Genomic DNA, 21,065 nt, shown 5'->3' with positions numbered 1-21,065 from the left:
CTCTCTGTTCTTACTCTCCTTGCTATGCCTTCCTGTGTAATGTGAGTTTATGTGCTTGAAGACAAGAATTGTCTAGACTAAGAGTACAGTAATGAAATATTTTATTGCTCATCTCTTATAAGTCTTATATGCCAAAATATGAATTTTATAGTAATGGTAACTGAACATCTGTAGATATCTAAGTGAAAAAGTAAAAGGAATTCTAGGGCTGTGGGCCCTAGAGTTAAAATATTCATCTATCATGCTGGCCTTATTTGATATTGCTTTGATATTGTTTCTAAAATATATGTCTCAACTGAAAAGTAATTACCCTATTATAAAGCAGTACTAGCAGTTTAAATAACTATCAATAGTGAGTTGATGATATTAAAAAATAGATTAAATGTAGGTGTACATGCTCAACTGATGTTCTGTCCATAGCACATATTAAATATGCATACTCTTGCTTTTTAGATGCATGCATCCATAAGTTCCACACTTCATGAAAAATACCTACTGTATACAGAGTAGCAAGAATGCTTGTTATGATGATTTATTTGTCCAAATATCAAGCATGAAGTTATCCTCTATTGATTTCCTATAATGATGCATTCTTGGGGAATATGAACTGCTAATAGACTAGAGAGTACCAACCTTGCCTTAGAGCTAAGTGATTTCAAAATCGTGTGCTGTAGCTCAGTACACCCTGAAGTTCATTGATTTTTTTTTCTCATAACTTGTAATATATTCATTAATATTGCTTCCATCCCTGTAAATCCAAACTATACAATACATACCTTACACATAACTTCAACATCATCATTTATCAAAGTTTTAGACAAAACACAAACATAATTTTGATGAAAGAATAAGAAGCAGAAATAATTTCTGAGGTGTATAATTGTACCATGTTCTAGATCTATTTTATCAGCTCTTTACACACCAAAATGTCTTTTCAAACCTCCTAATTATTAATTTTCAAAACTAGGTAAATGTACTTTTAAATTGTTCTTACCTGTGAGAGTGTGTTGTGGTTTGTTAATTCCCTTAGTCTTGCCTTGCAAAATTTTAAGAACATCTTCATTTCAAAGGTAATTGTAATGGGAAGATAACAAAGAATTAAATAATGATTCATGTATTTGAATGAAAGATAGTAATTATAAACTCTTCTATACTAAAAGTATTCTCAGAAACTAAATTTGAGAGCATGTTTCTGCCAAAAGACAGTCCTTTGGCTTATGCCTGTGCCTCACAAAATAGCTACATGTTTTCCATTTTAAAGATTTTCTGGATCCAATCCTGCTTAGATACCAGAATCCTAAGTGAGTGTATTTACTTAATTTTCTCAGGGGTGACATAAAAAAAATCTGGCATGCAAAAGTACATTTTAGGATTCAGGTTAACTGTACATTTAGGAGAAATATAGATTGTCTCCCAGAGGTTTCAGACTTCCTTCAGAAGTTCTTAGGTCAATTTTTTTTCTTGTGGCTTGGTTTTGCTTGTTTCTACTGTTTTGTTTCAGGCAAGGCCTTGCTTTTCATATTTATATCTATAAAAAAGGTTTTATTGTAAACAGTTAATTCTAGAGGTGCTTTCCTCAAAATGACCTATATGAAACCAATATGAAGTAAAATTTCAGAAGTTTTTCATATTTCTTTATGATTATTTCAATTCATCTTCAAATTCGATATATGGATGAAATTTTTACAGTGAGGGTGGTAAAGCACCGGAGCAGGTTGCCCAGAGAAGTGTTTATATCCCATTCCTGGAAATATTCTAGGTCTGGTTGGACAGGGTTCTGAGAAACCTCATCTATTTGAAGATGTCCTTGGTCATCACAGAGGGGATGAGCTAGATGATATTTAAAATTCCATTCAAACTCAAACGATTCCTTATTTGATATGTCTTAAAAGAAAAGAAAAAAAAAAAGCAAGAAAAAATAAATTAAACCATACATTCTGTTTATTTTCTTAAGAAGTAATTTGGTGAACAAATAAATAAATAAAGCCAGAAAACTGGAATAAGATTCTGTTGCCTCCTAGATAAATTAAATAGATTTTAAATAAAAAACACCGCAATCTATTCTTCCTTGCTTAGAAAAAGTGAATGCTGAGATCAACACAGAGACAGTAAGGCTCAGTGCTTGCTTACCACTGTGTCTATGCAGGGGTTTATAAAGTAAGGCTCACATAACCTACATCTAGTTTTTACTGTGTAACATGTAAAAAAATATATATTTTTCATAGTGTTTTGACATTTGCCTTTCTTTCTACATGGGCTGTTATATTTGATCAGTCTTACCTCTAATGTCTAATACTGTAAAAGGTGTTCTTTAAACTTTGTTTGCAGAGCTGGTCTGTCCTCAGTTAAAAATAAGGTTATGGCAATAATAACTTTCTAGACCTTAAATTCAGAAAATTATGGATTCTGAAACACATAAGAATTTAATTAAAACCCACAGAGAAAGAAAGTCCATAACTAAGTTTAGAGAAGATAGTAAACTGGAAAAGGAAACATAATCTAATAACATTTTTCATTAGATTATATTAATATTCTCAATTTACTATTTTATGAACTGAGAATTAAAATAATCTGAAACCATTCTATCTGAAGAAAATTCTATCTGGGACATATTTTGCAAAGTTGAAGATTACTTTTTTATTATTATTTTAACTGCTGTTAATGGCATATCATGAAATAAAATATATTGTGGCTGTCTATCTTAGTGTAATTTCCATTTATTCCCTTTTTGACTATCCTTGAGAAGGATTAAATGGAAACACTGTAAACAACAAAGGTAACTGCTAATGTTTGTAAAGAAAGAACATAATAAGAAAATTACTAATATGAAAATCAATGAACTAACAGAGAACTAAACTAAATCAAGACCTCAGGAAAGTATCATGAATGCAGAGATTGGCAGAATTTAGTCTGGAACATCGACACAGTATTTAAATTCCTTGCATCATTTGCCACTTTAAAAATATCAGACTCATACAGTTTAGTGATCATGTCAGTGAAGCCTGATTACAATGAATAACCTAAATATCCTCTTTGGTATTCTTCACATTTTCATTCCTAGGATATGCAGAGAGTACGGCCTAAACCATTAAAGTACCTGAAAAAGAGGAATGTACAGGGTTATACTGAAGAACATTAGTTCCAGCTGATGAGCAGTCTTTACATTCCACACAACCTCACAGTTCCTTTTTTACATGAAGTTTTACTTCAGCAAGGTTACAGAAAGTTACAGTGAACTCTTCTATAATTAATATATGTGTATTGTTGTGTATTTACTCATTTCAAAATTGTGACAAAGGTAAATTCAATGGCAGGTGCTTTTAATTAGAAATGATATGATTTTTTTGAAGATGGAAAAATTGCAATTATTATCCTTACTGTGAAACTAAGTAAATGTTTCTCACTAAATGAACTTTCTCTTGTCTGTTCCCTTGAGCTAATGGAACATTATCTAAAAACTGTAAACATCTGGGAAAATCCTATTGTGATAAAAATTGCATTTTGTGGTTATCAAAAAAAGCAAAACAAATTGTGCTATGTCTGGAATATATATTTTATGCATTTGCTAGTATTATTAATTTGTGATATTATTGTGTTCCTAAAGCCAGGTGTCTTCTCTTTCTACACAAAATGATAATTCTATGATTCATCACCAATTTTAATACCAAAATGTAAATGAAGATTCTAATTTTCGGGGTTTTTTTTTTGGTTTTGAGTTAATTTTGCTCCCTTTTAATATAAACAGATATGTAAAATGTAGAAAGACTATACTCAGATGAACTGTGACTGTGGCTATGCTAATCTGCTTAAGTATTCTACTTGCTTTACTTGAATCCATAAATGACCATTGATTTAATTCAAAGGAGCATAGATTCACAGAATGGTTTGGGTTGGACTATCTAATTCCCACCCTCCTGCCATGTCAGGGACACTTTCCATTAGACCAAATTACTCCAAGCCCCATGCAGCCTGACCTTGAACAGTTCTATAGATAGGCATACAAAAATTTCATGGACAACATGTTCCAAGTCTCACCACACTCCCAGTAAAGAATTTCTTCTGAAAACCTGATCTAAACCTTCCCTTAAGTTTAAAATACTTTCTCCTTGTCCTGTTGCTGAATGGCCTTGTGAAAAAAAACCCCTCCTGCTCTCTTGTAGGCCCTCTTTAGGCACTGAAAGGCGTCATAAGTTCTCCTGGTGCCTTCACTTCTCCAGGCCGAGCAATCATGACTCTCTCAGACTGTTTTCATAAGAGAGGTGTTCCATCTCCCTGATTATCCCTCCTCTGGACTCTCTCCAAAGGGTCAATGTCTTTCTTGTGCTGGATGCCCCAGAGCAGGAGGCAGTATTTCTCATGATATTAGGAAATACCTGTATACTTCCCAGTAGTTTGAATTATACCTGTATATATCATCTTTATCTGTACAAATCATCTTGAGTGCAATCACACAGCAAATACAGAACAACCAGGGGATCAGCCCAGACGCCATTGATTTATAAAAGGCAGGTTCTGCATGAGCAACCTGATCTCCTTGTATGATAAGGATACCTGCTCAGGGCATGTTCAATATCTAGAGGTTAGTAAAGTGTTTGACACTATTTTCCACATCACTCTCAAGGAAAAATTGACTGCATAGGTTGGAGAGGTGAACTCTTCACTGGGCAGCTACTGACTGGATGACTGGGCCCAGAGAGTCAGGGTGAATGCAGTTGCATCCAGTTGGTGACCAGTCACCAGTGGTGCTCCCCCAGGCTCAGTACTGGGGCCAGTCCTGTTTAATGTCTTCACTGGTGATCTGGATGAGACGATTGAGCAAACTCTGTTTTCAGGTGTCACTAAGTTTAGCTGGAGTGTTGATCTGTTGGAGGGTAGGAAGGATCTACAGAGGGATCCAGAGAAGCTGGATCAGTGAAAACCAGATTATTCTCTATATTCTTGTATGCTGAAGTGTTGCAGTGTGTTTCTTGTTAATGTTATGTTCTGTTATTGCCTGAGTTGATTGTTTGGTCCAAACCCACCCCACATTGTCAATCTCCCCTGAGTCTCCTGTCAATCTGTCTTAGGCCCACCGCATGCTTGGAATTCCACTTCAGAAATCCCCTAAACTTCAACGCTTGATTAGTACATGTGACCCAATTTCCCCCCCTACCTCTCTCACTGGATGATGATTTTGTGAACCCTGCCTTTTACTCTCCCCAGGATATCTCTGATTAGCTGATGCTTTGTACCCTCCCTTTGAACCGCCTCCCTATTTCAGCTGTTGCACACTCGCGTTTTCTGTCTTTTGCCCCCAAGATTCCCCAGAGCAATAAATCCTCTGTTATCCCATGCAAGAGACCTCCCTCTCGTCCTTGTCTCCTCAGAGCACAGACTGACAGCCAAAAAGCCATAGAGCAAGTGCTCCAGTCACACCTGGGGTCATCCTGCTCCTGGGGTGGGACCCACTCCTGTCACAGGCCAAAGTGATAGAGCCAGAAAAACTCCGGCCCGATGAGATACTGAAGAATAAAACTTCACTATTCCTTCCTTTTCACTATTTATTTTTCTGGACCAAAACCCCACAACATTTGGGAACCTTAAAATCACATAGAAAAATGTAGTTGTTTTAGTATGATTTTGCTTAAATCTATTTTATTTATCTCTGAGTTTGAAAACTGAAATTACTTGAATATTTTTTAATTTAGTTTATTTTATATCCATCTTGATCTGAACTATTAATCACTGTTATCTGGTGAAAAGGCAGATAATTGCATTATCAATATAAGTATCATGTAGCCTAGGATGTTTTTTTAGAATGCCTTTAACAAGTAGGGATAGGAAAGCTTATCCAGTCAAGTATTTTTATGTGTGTAGCCAGAGCATTTTTCAAGTTCACAGTATATTCAGAAAAACCTTCAAATAATGTTATGCAAGCAAAAGAACACAGATTTCAAAACCAAGGGTTTCACATAGCGATATTAGTATTTGTCTAAGGCAAAAAGTGAATATATTTTTGTTTGTTTCTATTACAGCTTTGTAAATACCTCACTTGTTTAACTTTTGAGGACACTAAATGTCAGTGAACAGATTGCTGCTACTTTGCTTCTTTGTCTCTTACCTTCTTTCTTCAAGTTCAATCTATTTTTATTCACAGCTCCCTGTGGAGGAAACCTGACTGGCTCATCAGGTTTTATACTTTCACCAAACTTCCCTCATCCTTATCCCCACAGCAGAGATTGTGACTGGACTATCAATGTTAATAGTGATTATGTTATATCATTAGCATTTATCAGGTAGGCTGCTATTTATAATTTAAAAAGTCATGTTTATAACTTTATTTTTTACTTTATTTTTATAACTTTATTATTGTTCAGATCTCTGTAGGGTAATATATGTAACATATGTATGATATGACTATCAAATGGATTAGTAATCTTTATCTTTGTTAAGTTACAATAAATACATCAGAGTCATCACTACACATACAGGTGAGCTTGGAAACTCATTGCTGTTTCCCTAAAAACATTCTGTTTTCACTGCCTAATGTTGAGGTAAATGGTGCTCAGTTTAACTAAGATTCATTTCCTGAGAAGGCAGCATGGAATAACTCACTGAAATGTCTGCAAACCAGGATGGTCTGTAATGATGGAAACTATTGATTCATCTATTTGTACAGGACACCTGTTATTTAGGCAAAATTTCAAAAGTAGCCTTTAAATTTAGTTTTATTAGTCCATATAATTTCAGGATACTCAAGATACTTCTGATGTTCTGGCTATTAAATGTAAATGTTTTAGAATTTTCTTTTATCACAATACAAGACTAAATGGAGCTGAATAGAATTCTCAAAGGAACTTTTGCTGTCTGCGCTATATGCAACACATGATATAAATTAATGTATCTGTTAAGTGTGAAAATTACGCATCCCAATGAGGAAATATGTCACAGAAAAAGTAAAAATGGTACTTGTGATGTCCCATCAAATTTAAGTTCTTCTTACGCTGGTTGTTCTATAATAGTGTCTATATTGTTCTGACCAGTGCTATTGTGATGAATTCTTTAGAGAGGCAGGTCATATAGTTGTCTATTCTTGGTGTTCAGTAACAGAGTATGTGCTTTCTTGAATTCATCCTAAGGAAATTAATCACGTAATTATATTTACATAATTACAATATAATTATTTTATTGGTAATTTCTGAATGTTGTCAGTTGATAAAGAAACTTTCAATTGTGTACTAGCACTTCTTTTGTTGATTTGGTTTAATATCATGAGCTCAATATATTTAAAAATATTCTGCTTTTTATATTCTACATTTAGATCTAAGATCCTCCATTTTAGAATAAAAAAACCGAAGTATTTTGCAGTGTGACTACAGATACTATGAACAGTTTATAGATCTTAAATACTATCAAGTTAAAAAAAATCTCAAAATATGGTCAGTTGCTATGAATCTTTGATAGACACTCAGAAGCTTAGTCTTGGTCAAAATAGACTGCATCTTTACTGAGAATTGCCTCATTTATGACACACAGACTGATCTAGAGTGGGAAACACTGAATACTCCACTAAGTACTGTTAAGTAGTCTTTTGAGTGGAACTTACTCCAGCTAATCCTTTTAAACTCAAGATGAACTATGGCACTCTAATTATCAAAGTTGTTGACTTTTTACTTTTGCATTTCTCTTATAAAGATTTTTTTTTTTTTTAAATAATCCAAAAGTTTAAAAAGAAGCTCTATCAGGACTTCTATGCCTACATTTCTTTCAGTCAGGGGCTAATGTCAAGTAGGGACAAAATTGTTTGGATTTTCATTCTTTTATTAATGACTTGTTTAGAAAACTTTATTTTTTACAGGAACAATCTTTCAAGTAAAATTAGTTAACTCTCTGCCATTAACTAAAATTAAGTTTTAATTTAACTAAGTTAACAAATTATAATTTAGTTTGGAAGAAAATGTGAGGTTTCAGTATTACATATTTTTATTTAAACTGACCATAAGCAAAATGCTTCTTGCTCTCAGAGATATTTGAAGATCATCCTCTGGCTGTCTGAAAGTGTTTAGTTCTGGCTGGAAGCTCATAGAGCATTTCTGCCAAGGGTTCCAATAGGTTGTTTATTTTTCTAAACCTTTAGAAATATGTTACTAGTTTTTTTTCCTCTATTTCTCTATTTAAAAAGCTATCCTTTTTTTCTGGCTAGCAGGAAATTATTGTTTCCAAGGTGTGAACCAAAAGATGTAGTATTTCATTGTTTGCTAATAAAACACTTCTACAAACCTTTTTTTTTATTTGACAGTGAAGAGATTTTTTTTTCCTTTTATTAAAGCAGTGATAGTAAATTTCAATTTAAGCTAATAAGAGTGAAAATGTTAGGCAAAGCATATTCCATCTGACATTTCTCTTTTTTGTTCTCTAGCTTCAGCATAGAACCAAATTACGATTTTCTTTATATCTATGATGGGCCAGACAGTAATAGCCCATTGATTGGGAGCTTTCAAGACAGCAAACTGCCAGAGAGGATAGAGAGCAGTTCGAATACCATGCATCTGGCTTTTCGGAGTGATGGATCTGTTAGTTTTACTGGATTCCACCTGGAGTACAAAGGTAAATAAAAATTTTGTCTTACATATTTACAAAGTTTAATGCATAAGTGCAAATTTGGGTTTAATTTCTCACAGTTTGCTGCCTGGTAATGTTTTTGTTTTGCTTCAGAGTGACAATGTGAATAAACTATTCATACAAATATAATGCTATAAGATTGCTAACTTAAAATAAAGTTTCTAGTATGATTTTGTTTACCTGTAATGTTGAACATACGATTCCTTTCAGTGTTTGAAGCAGGGTTACAAGAAGGCTGGGCAGGCACTTTTCATGAGGGCATGTAGTGATAGAACAAGGGGGAATGGCCTTTAGCTGTAGGAGAGCAGATTTAGATTAGATATAAAGAAGAAATTTGTTGTGAGGGTGGTGAGGCACTGGAAACAAGGTGCCCAGAGACGTTGGGGACTCCCCATCCCTGGAGGTGTTCAAAAGCAGGATGGATGCAGCTCCGAGCAACCTGGTCTAGTGGAAGTTTCTTTGCTCATGGCAGGAGCATTTGGAGCTAGATGATCTTTAAAGACCCTTCCAACCTAAATTGTTCCATGAGTCTATGGTTATGTGAAACAATTTGAGACAGCAGTTTACAGGTTTTAAAAATGATGGTGCAGTGGAATAACTTAACAGCGCATATATATATATTTTATCCAGAATTTAATTTATTTTTTATTTTACGTAGCAGGCCATGTTGATTTAGGTGCATTTAAGGTCCTGTAAGATGAAATGGCATGCTAGAATCTAGGAGTCCAATACTGAAAATAAAAACCTGTTTTGGCTAGACCTTGATATGATAGACCACAGTAGAGCTGTCCACCTATCTCCGATCTCTCTGACATCATAGCACAGTAAACAAGAAAATACAGACTTGAAAACTATATAATTAATAGGAAGTTTCATAACTGCCTCTGCATGGCTTGAGAAACAGAAATATTTGCTATTAAATGAATATAAAAATACTCTGTAAAGACAACTGGAAAGAAAATAGGGCTAGTATAGACTTTCTTTCTTCTCCATTTATTCTGAGAGCAATTAGTAAGTGTGAAGGTATAGAAGAGAAAGAATAATTTATTGCTTTGTAAAGCCCATGAAGCCTCCTTATACTTTTCTACAGTCATAGGGTCCCATAAACGTCAAGGAAGTTTTCTCCACAGCATGAGCTAGTCATGAAAAGTTATAAGCGGGTCTCAGCCATTTTTATGGTGAGCCCAGATGTATGAAGTGTTTCAGTTCACTTAAATATATTTCATCTTTTCAACTAAATTCAAAATAATAAATGTAAATGGAAGTGTTATAGGAAATTATGCAGGATCACAGAACTTCTGAAGAATAAGAAAATAAATTATTTTTAAAGAGTCCAATCTTTTTCTTCTGTGCTGTTGAATGAAGTCTTATGCCATGGAATCCAAGTGTTTGCTTTCCACCAGTCCCGGTGTGAAGGATATTTATTGGGGAGACAGTCTCTTCTAATTCTTGATCTAGGTTTAAACAAAGCAGTGAACAGCTGTAGTTTGTGGAAGGTACCAATGTAATTTTTATTTATGCCTCAACATGTGTTATACATGAGGTGAGAAGTTACTCTGGGGGCTGTAGCCGTGCTGGAGCCTTGTCCCCGGGGAGGCTTCGCCTGGCAGCCGAGCAGGGCAGCCGAGGCACCCGCGATCAGGCTGGAAGCGACCCCTCCTGCCGGGGGACAGATCCCTGGATGGCCAGGGAAAAAAGCGTGGGAAATCAGGCTATGGGAGGAGCCTGGGCACATAAACGCAGTTAAGTGCAACATTGCCGGGGTCCACTTTTTCTGGGTTTCTTGGAGGGAGTGGGGCTCGCTTGGAGCGTCATCTTGGCCCCCTCCCCCGCCTTTTTTCCCCCCTGCCTTTTTCTCCCTGCGGTCCTGCTTCCTCCCTGGCTGTCTGTCCTGTCCGCATCTGTCCTGCCCTGCTTCGCCTCTTCCCCGAGGCAGCTCGACCCCAAGGCCGCCCAGCGCTCCGCCGTTTCCCCACGGAGCCGCCGCCGCCCTGCCTGAGCCCCGGCCCTGAGAACCGCAGCGGCCTGTTCTTCACTGGCGGGAGACACGCGGCCGGCTGCAGCAGCAATAGCATATTTCTGCTGCTATTGCTGCTGCTGCTGCTGCTGCTGCCGCTTGGAAAGCGCAGCCGGTGCTGCTGCTGCCGCTTGGAAAGCGCGGCCGCCCGGGAGCTCACCGCAGCTTGCGGCACACGCTCCGTCTGCCGAGCGCGCTCCGGGGGCGCCAGGGCTACAGCGGCAGCGATCTGTCCCGGTGTTCTGTTTCTCCGTCTCTCTTTTCTCCTCTTTGCTCCCTTTTCTATCCCACTTCCGTAGAAGCACTTACCTTGCTCTATCGATAGAAAGTTCTCGGATATAATAAGTGCTTGCACTTTATTTTCATCTGAGAAATCTATCAAAGAGAATCCTCCCCAAATCCCCTTTAACAGAGGGACAGGACACTTTGTAATCGAGGCAGAATATTATTTCTAACATTACTGATAGCCCACGATGTCTTTCTCTACTTCAAGGAGTCACAATACCAGAAAAATGCTGTGACTATCTTCACATTTTTAAAGGGACTGAAAATCTAAGTAATGGGAGGATACAGGTATGTGTGTATATGTAGGTGAGGGAAGTTGGAAAATGGAATCAACCTAATCCCAATTTTCCCTCTTCACCTGAGAGGTTTGTATCTCCTGCTTTTCTCAGAATAAATGGAAAATGCATTTGAACATCTTCTTAAAATAAATAAATAAATAAATAAATAAATAAATAAAAGGAGACATAAACAGAACTATTTCAATTCACATAAAAATTTCAGGGATTATGAAATTTGGACAGCTCAAAATCCCTTAAGAAGATCGTCAGCTTGCTTAGTGAACTTTCCCATTTTTACTGGGAATATCTGATAAATGTTCCTCTGCACTGCTTAACCTAGGTGTGTCATAAGAACTCTTACTCTGTGGCCATTCCTTGAGTCCTGTGTTCAGTTTTGGGCCCCTCGCTACTGGGAAGATGTTGAGGTGCTAGAGCATGCAGAGAGGACAATGGAGATGGTTAGGGGTCCAGAGTACAGGTTTTATGAGGAGTTGCTAGGGAGCTGTGTTTTTTAGTCTGGAGAAAAGGAAGGAGACCTTGCATTCTCTGCAACTACCTGAGAGGAGGTTGTAGTGATGGGAGGGTTAGCCTCTTCTCACAAGTAACAAGCAATAGAACAAGAGGAAATGGGCTTAAGTTACACCAGAGAAGGTTTAGACTGAATTTTAAGAAAGGGAGTCTTCACTGAGAGGGATTGTCAGTCATTGAACAGGCTGCCAGGGAAGTGGTAGACTTCCACATCCCTGGAAGTATTTTAAAGTGTGTAGATGTGGCACTGAGGGACATGGTTTGGTGGTGGATTTGGCAGTGCTGGGCTTACAGATGGGCTCGATATTAGAGGTCTTTTCTAGCCTAAATGATTCTATGATTCTATGGTTCTGTTCTATTATTATTCTATAAAAACATCGGTGGAAAATCAGTTTAACTGCTGAGCTGAGACTCTTTGCCTTGACTTTACTCATTATTGATTGTGATTAATAATGCAGCCAGTATTCTTTGTTGACAACCTGTATGATGGGACAGACCAAATTTGTGTACATCAGTTTGGAGGGATATGTCAGTGCTACTCAAAGGATCTTAAGAGGTAGAATCAGACTGGCAGGACCCCTGAACAAAGAGTTCTGGTTTCAGCTGAGTTAAAGTTATTTTTCTTCTTAGCAGCTGGTATGGTGATGTGTTTTGGATTTAGGATGAGAATAGTGTGGAAAACATGCTGTTTTGGTTGTCACTGACTGGTACTTAGACTAAGTCAAGGATTTAGCTTCTCAAACTGCTTTGCTGGTGAGGAATCTGAGCAGAAGAAACTGGGAGGGAGCACAGCTGCAACAGCTGACCCCAGCTTTCCAACGTGATATTCTGGCCTGGGGGAGCCTACTTAGGTGCTGGCTGGGCATCAGTCAGTTGGTCATGAGCAGTTGTTTTTCCTTCACATAACTTGTTTTTCTGGGGTTTTATGTCTACCTCTTCTTTAAAATTTTCTTTTCTATTACAATTTTTTATTGTTTCTATTATTGTTGTCATTATTATTACATTTTATTTAAATTATTAAACCATTCCTATTTCAGTCTACAAATGACTGCAAATTTAACCTTTCCACTGTGGATCCCACTGAGTGAGCAGCTGTGTGGTCCTTAGTTGCTGACTGGGGCTGAAACTCAACAGTCATTTTTGGCAAATTGACTGCAGGTCTGACCAGAGTGTGTTAAAACAATTGTTTTAATCATCAATTACGTTAATTTAATAGTCACTGGTCACAATGTTGATTTATTTGGAGTCAGAGTTGTCCTTGTTCTGAGAATTGGGTTACGTAACAAACTTTCTATATATGCTCTTTTGTTACCTCTGGGGACTGGATTAAGGATATAATTTTGATGGACTGTGTAACACTGGCTCAAGATATGATAAAATAATTCCCGTTTGTGAGACTAATCTGGTATTTTTACTCAGTATTGTTGTTATAGATGTACTTTTAGGGAACCACTTCTTGAAAACTATTCACAGTCACAACCTTTATCCTTCCTCCTCAGAGCCAATCTCTGGGGCAGATAAGGAGGAGCACTTGCCCCACTCCTTCACCTTTCCTTTCCCCTTCAACTTTTCATTATCCTCCAGGCTAATTTCAATAGCTCTTGAGAATTTTGAATATTCTAAGATGTTCAGACCAGCATATTCATATTGCTATGTGTCCTGCAAGTTTCAGGTTTTGTTTGAGGTTAAACAATTATTTAAAAATACTGCCCAGAGATCTGCCCTGAAGCTGGATACTTACAAGTTATAGGGTGCACAGCAAAGTGTGGGCAAGTACCAAGGAGAGTGGGTACCTCCAATGTTTTGGTAGTTCAGCCCTGAACAGGTGCAGAATGCTGAAAAACTACTAAAATATTTGAGAAAAGTATCTTGTCACACTAGAAATTCCAGAGACACAAATCATTGCAGTGTGCTGGGACCTGGCCCAGATCTACCAAGCCCTATTCAACATAATTCACTATTCTCAAGTGGAAGAGGCCTTTGGATCTGACAACAAAACAGTGGGAACTTTGGCTACTCCAGCTGCTATGACAGGCCTTGCAACTGAACCAGAGAAACAATCCATGCTGGTATCAGTCACCCCTACACACAAACAGAAAACATCCCTGTACACAGGTATCAGCTTGTTTGGTAAGGAATGAAACTTCTAGTAAGAAGGGAAAAGAGGAGGAAGTGGATGAAGAGGGCTACTCCAAAGGGCCATCCCAAGAGGAAGAGGAGGAAGAGGAAGAACTCATAAACCAGTCAGTGACCATACAATCAACAGTCACCTTGGCTGCACCAGTGCTGGGTTAACAGGGTCAGTAATCTGGAATTAGAGGGAAATGTCCAGCACCTAGGATCCCTTTCTAGGGAAGGGGACATTGACAAACTGATGGAAAATTGGGCAGAAACCATCAGCCTCTGAAGGTGACTCCATCCAGGCATGAGAAAAAGGTATCGCTTCTAAGAAGATGTTATAATCCATTCAGGCAAATGCACCACCATGAGGAGAGATATCCAGTACATGAAGGAATTAGCCATGCAAGTGATTTATAATGACCTCAATACTGAGCAGTTATGCAAAGATACAGAAGTCTTATGCAAATGATCTATATGCTGTAAGTTTCTACAGAGTACATCAAATGTCACCTCATTGGCAGTAAAGGCCTGGGAAGTTACAGAGGGACAGTCAGTGGATGAACTGGATGTGGAGAGATCATGAGAAAGTGAGACAGAATAGCAACCTCAGTCCTAGATACATGGGAATGTGAGTTGCAAGGAAAAAAATCACAAAAGTGTGTTTTCCCAGGAAAATGGCCACTCCAGTTTCCAGCAGGATGGGGGAAGAGTAAAAGTGAGAAAACTCATGGGTTGAGATAAAGTTTAATATAGAAAGCAAGAGCCATGCACACATGCAGAGTGAAGTAAGGAATTCATTCCCATGGGCAGGCAGATGTTCAGCCATCTCCAGAAAAGCAGGGCTCCATCACATGTGGTGATGACCAGGGAAGAGAAATGCATAACTTCAAATGTCCCTCCCTTCCTTCTTCTTCCCAAAGTTTATATGCTGGGCACGGCATCATACGATATGGACCCCATACCATATGGTATGATCCAGCTTTGGTCATTTGGCGTCAGCTGTCCCAACTGGGTTTGCTCCGGCTACCTCAGGAGGAAGTGTTGCATTGGCATGTTGAAAAGACAGAGCCAAAGACTTCTCAGGTGCTCATAGTGATAAGCTGAGAGCTAATGGATTGACAAGTTGACATTAAGAGAAATTTCAATTACATATTAAGAAAAAATTAATTACTCTGAAGTTAAACATTGGAATTGCTTGCTCTTAGATGATGTCATTGGAGTCCTTTTAAATCATAGCTGGATTGTACAAAGGCCTAAGTAACCTAATTGTATTTGGCCCTGATTTGCAAGGAAGCTGTACTACATCTCTTTCCACTTAAATTTTTCTGATTTGATGGACTTAAATTTTTCATACGAGCTGTAACTGATGCAGTTGTGCCCTACATGTACACTAATCCTATTTTAAGTGACAGTGTACTCAAATTATACTTCATTGGTGGGCCGTATTTTTCAGATCCAAATCTCAGACTGACCCATGTCCTGGGTCTGATCTGTAATCATGTCTCTGGTTGAGTTTTATTCCCATTCTCTCTCCCTCACTTCATTTCTATGTTATAATGGAGGAAAAGCTTATTAGTTCTATTAAGAACTCTGAAGAGTAATTATGGAATGCTTGCTATAGTTTGGTATGTCTGTAATATTATCTCCAAGAAGTTTATTATGGCTTTATGCTCTTTGAAACTTAGGGATGGAATGGTAAATCATCACAATCTGGACATAGCACTTGCTTCTCTTGACTTTCAGCACTGTTTTTCATGCACTGAGATACTAGTTTATAGGAGGATTTTGGCATCATTACCCTATGTTAATCAACTTCCTTGTTGCACTTGAGATTGGAACAGCATGTGTCTCTGTTTTCAGCCTGTATATCAGAGCCTTACTTGATCCAGTGGTTTGACAGTGTTAAATGCTGGTTTCTTCAAAGCTTGTTGCAAAATTATATTATGTACAGAAGGAATTGACACCTGGTTTGCACAGTCAAGTAATGTATACATACAGTTACTGTATGTAACATTACAAATCTGAACTGCCTAATGAAAAAAATTATTTCCTGTGTTCTTATTACAGAAAATAACTTTTTAAATGCTCTTACTGAAAAAAAATCTTTGTAATAATACAGCTTTTTCTCTGATGTTCTGCTAAATCTTGTGTTTTTAGCTTATACTAATATTCTTAGGAAACAAAGGGGAGGGGCTACAGGGGTAATCAATGTCCTGTGTTCCTCAGTTGGAGCAACATGACATCAGTGGTGAAGAACTTTCCCTCCTGTCTCTTCTAAGAGCACTTTTAAATTTGCTGAAACAGTCTTCTTGTTCTTTTTTACACTGGTTCTCAGCCAGATCTGAAGAATCCTTTTGTCTCATTTGATTTGTTCTTCATATATTGTAGCATATTATAACTTTTTCTACAAGTTCACTTAGCAGTTCCTACAGATTTGCAAAAGTAGTTTAAAGGTGTTTAGTATTTCAGGCTTTATTTTTCAGAATTGGTATTATGAAACTGTATTTCTATAGTGACATTGTTACTGTTTAGTCAGCAATTTCAGGAGCCTGTCACAACTATAATTTTGGGGAAAAGAAAATTACAGGACTGTATTTTTTCCCTAAAGATAATTTGTGCTGTGACAGATTGTTCTTTTCTCAATTTTTGATTTATGCACCGGACCTAATAGATTACTTTAATTTTTCTCTCTTTATTTTTTATCTAGTACTAATATCTTCTTTATCTGTGTACCTTCAAGAGTGCATTTGAAACATTTTGAATTATTTCTGTCATAAACTCAAGAATGGTAATCTCACAATAGCAATTAGGAATCAGTACATTTATATCAATATTCGTTCAACGAGAGAAAAAAATGATATTGTATTGATTTTTTAAAATATTTGTTATAATCACAAATTAAGTTATCCTTTTTTTTCCTTTTTTTCCCCCTAATTTTGATAATTTAGACTTGAAATTTAGCCTAAAACCTGCCAGACTTCTGAAATGAAAGTGTGGTTGGCTTACATAACAAATATTAATATCTGTGTGATACCTTACGGACTTTCTAGTAAATTGCATCTTTTGACTTTTAATTATCCATCCAAATTTTCGAATGAGTGTTAAATAAGTTTTAGACAACACATTACAGCCACTTATATGAATTAATGTGAATACTTAACACCTGTTGTTAATGATTAAAATGTATTGTAATTATTATGTTTTATTGTGTTGTTTTTCATATCAGAACCATGCTCTGTAGGTTATGTATGCAAATAATAGTAAATTTTTAAACACATAAGGAGATCATGACATTCTTTCAGAAGATGTGAAATTGAAAATTCAAAATAATTACTCTGTGTTTCCTTCTTAGAATATAAATACAATCTCAGACATACTACAACATAAAAGTGACCTTAAAGGGATGTATTTAGTTCATTAGCTTGGCTCTGGTAGTGACCAATGGTTTATGTGTGGCCAAACTATATTAAAGTCAAATAAATAATAATTGTTCCTCCCACTTATCTGTAATTTTTCAGAAACTTCAGTTTAGGTACTGATAGGATCAGTTAAAGTGTATTTTTATATAAAACTCTTAAAAAGCCTACCAGGAAGTTCAAAGCTCATACAGTCTTTTGGCAACCATACCTACGTGTAGCAGAAAGTTACACAGTGCAAATATTCCTGGAAAATCTTTTTTTTTTTAATGTGTTTGAAAGCTGGCACCAGTCTTGTAGAAAATGAAGAAGTGTTCACTATTGATTTTCTCCACAACACCATTAAATGTTAAAGAAGTCTGAAATTTCTATCTTCTGCTTGATGAAATATATTATTAAAGACTCCATCCTGCACAGCACAAAATAATTTGCTTTACTCCAGCTTCTACATAATACATTTACTCTTTTTTCCTAAAAGGAAATTACATTATTTCCTAATTGTTTTACTTTTTTCACAGTCTGCATAATAATGCTGTTAATTAGAGGTTTTGAGCATTTATTTTTGTTTAATCTGTTACTGGACATTGGTATTCACATTATAGAAGTAAAAAGGAAGGAAATATAAAAGCGTATGTATATGTTTGAATTTACTTCAATAATTTGAAACAAATAGCTATAAATGGTAAAAAATGAGATACATTTAGGGAATATTTTTATATTTTTTCCTCCACTGAGGGATATGAAAATATACCATCATATTATATGCATATAGAAACTCATTTGAAGTTCGTTCATTTTGAAGATGTTCTTGTTTGCATACTTCTTATTTTTAAACACTGTTCACATTGACTTCCTCCATTTACCACTTTTTACAGATTTTAAAACTAGGATATGCCTTATCTACTGGAAAGATGTCCATATATGTAACTTAATGTAACTACATAAATTTATCATTGATCAGAATGAATTCTGGAAAAAAAGATGGAGCAATATAGAAATTATCTCAAAAAAAGGAACGAAGACATAGATTCTGTTATTATATAGTAATTTGTAGTTGTTAAAATGAAGGAAAGAAAACATTTGATGGAAAGTCTTCTTAAAAAAATCCCCAGGTTCTACAGAGTGCTCAAAGAAAGCCTCAAGGGAACTCCAGGAAATACTTATAATTTTTCATTTATTTATAGTTATTATTTATTAATTTTGGATTATATTTAGAATTATATTTGCATGTATTTGTTTCCTGTACAGCAAAACTTCGTGAGTCTTGTTTTGATCCTGGAAATATAATGAATGGAACAAGACTTGGAATGGATTATAAGCTGGGCTCCACTGTTACATATTACTGCGATGCAGGGTATGTTCTTCAAGGATACTCTACACTAACATGTATCATGGGAGATGATGGAAGACCTGGATGGAACAGAGCCCTGCCCAGCTGTCATGGTAACAACAGTTTTTCATTTATTTTAGTTGCCATTGTCATTACTCTTTCTTTGTAATAGGGAAGAAACAAGTGAAAAATTGGAAGTGATTTTAATAATATTCTCTTTCAGAAAAAAATCCTTTTCAATGATATATGTAATAAAATGCATATGTGACAACTCAGGAAACAATTGATTCCAGTTTTTATTAACATTGGATAAATAGTGTTATTATGGTGAACAGATCTTCGTAGTAATGCCATTCTCCATGTCAACATGTATTCTTGAACAGACATACAGCAGAATATAGAGATATATACCGTATATGTGTATTGAAATACAAGTAAGTATACTTCAGATGTCATAATATGTTTGTTTGTTTCTTTTTGTTACTACTGGCTTTGAGAACATGTAGATAAAATATTTTGTATATACCACATTACAAGATTTCTTGGACATGTGGTCTGTGGAAAAGTTAAGCCTTGAAGTGCAGGAAAGATCAAATTACTCGGACTTTTACAGATATGAATTCTGCTCATTTCAAGATTTTTCAGACTTCAGTTGTATGACCATTGACAGTCTCAAGCATCAGCATTTTCAGATTTAAAGGCTAAGAATCTTAAAGATTAAAGTTTGATTTTACTGATTTCTTAACAGAAATTGATACCACATGCAATTTTAACTTTGCGAAAAGTCACATAATCTGTGAGATTGAGCACAAAACCTCTCCCATATATGCAGATATTAATACGAGAAACTAACATTTGCTTCATAAGTTAAAATAAAAATCAATTATAATGTTACTTTCCATTATTTTTCACAATTTGAAGACAAAACACTAGTTAAATCCATTTCCAATTTGAAAAAATGCATATTTTAAATGCAATATGGATTTTCTTTGTTGTGTATGTAAATTTCTATTACAAAGTGGATGGCAGAGTACCAGCAAAACAACAAAAAGATAAAAATTCTCAAATCTAAAGACTATCCAATATTTTAAGCATTTGAAGTTGTTCAGTATTTTTATTGTCTACCAAAACCATAATGGCACTGAATTCCAAAACTCTGTGGCATGAAATTGGGGCACTGGCCCTTGCAAATGTTTGGAAGTGTGTCCAAACTTCTAAACTCTCTGCATTAGAAGTCAAATATTTTCCCTCATTTTAAAATGAGGGATGAAAGTTGTTTTTTAGAGAGGAGTTGGTGAGGAAGATTGTTGTGTACAATAGGGGAAAGATTCCCTTTTTTTGGAAGGTCTTTTTGATAGGTAATGAGAGATAAAAAATACTTTATTGATGCAAAAATTGTGTCTCTTAGTGTCACTTATAATCTACTTAGCAATCTTCCAGTGCTGACTATTGTAATGTTCATTTAAGAGAGAGTGTTTTTCTTAGAAGTACTGCCATCATAATAACTGGGGAAAAATTAAATTTGTTGTAGAGAAGTAGGGGATGTCTGTTACTGATTCCAACTGGACCATTCTCTTTCCTGGATGATCAAGACCTTATTTCAAAGAAGACAAATCCCATTCTTCTTTAGGATATGATGGCACAGAATAGATGTTTTCACTTGTTTTCCTTTTATTGCTTTTTCTTCCAGTTTAGGAGCTTTGTAGTTACGTTGCTGTGATATATTTTGACCATGTTATCATTGCTTTCCACTTTTGTGTGATTTACCTCAAGAAAAACAGAACTTTTATAGAGATATAAGAAAGATGATAAAAGTTAATTAGCTCTCAGTTACAGAGCCAGCAGAAACAGTTTGAGAGCTGAATTTAGCTCCTAAAAACCAGTCTCACCTACACTATAAAATTTGCATAGTAGAAATCAGATTCCTCCATTCTGCAGTTTGTATTTCTGCAGCTGCATTGAAACTGATAGAGTTACAATGAAATATGGTATAAAATACTACCTCAATGTGTATGGGGGGTTTATTTAGTTAGTTAATTAGTTACAAAAAAACCCCAAACTGAACAGATGCTAAGATTAGCTAGGCTAATATGCTAAGGTATTTGGGACTTCACTATGGATGTTAAGAATGGAATGTAATGAACATATGTGTGTGCATTATTAATATGACAGAGACAAAGATTAATGACTTCTCTCAGCTTCAGCAACTATAGGTAATTTTAAATTTTTGGTAGCAGACAACAATTGTTTACAGAATAGCAAAAAACACAGTAAAAGGAAATCGTAACTGAATGCAAAAACCTTGTTCCTACCAGAAGAAATAATTTATTGATCACTAAATCATTTTACTACATTTCCTTACAGTGTGTTGCTGAATCCTTGGAAATATTTGAATCCAGACTTTAAAATAACTCCATTTGTAAGATATATCTAAAAATATCCAATATTTTCATAACTGCCCATGAGAACATACTTATACCTAAGATTTA

General features: G+C 35.9%; 1 protein-coding gene across 3 annotated transcripts in view; it reads left to right on the top strand.

The window, feature by feature from the left end:
* Window positions 1-21,065, top strand: part of CSMD3 (CUB and Sushi multiple domains 3) — a 569,626-nt gene that overhangs the window by 393,198 nt on the left and 155,363 nt on the right. For all 3 annotated transcript variants that reach the window (XM_015619103.1, XM_015619106.1, XM_015619105.1), the window contains 3 exons: window positions 6,137-6,275; window positions 8,399-8,586; window positions 18,495-18,689. In XM_015619103.1, the coding sequence (XP_015474589.1) occupies window positions 6,137-6,275; window positions 8,399-8,586; window positions 18,495-18,689 (522 nt within the window). The remainder of the gene's footprint in view (window positions 1-6,136; window positions 6,276-8,398; window positions 8,587-18,494; window positions 18,690-21,065) is intronic.

The sequence above is a fragment of the Parus major genome, chromosome 2, assembly GCF_001522545.3.
Source record: "Parus major isolate Abel chromosome 2, Parus_major1.1, whole genome shotgun sequence".
NCBI lineage: Eukaryota > Metazoa > Chordata > Aves > Passeriformes > Paridae > Parus > Parus major.
This window is presented reverse-complemented; position numbering and strand designations above follow the sequence as displayed.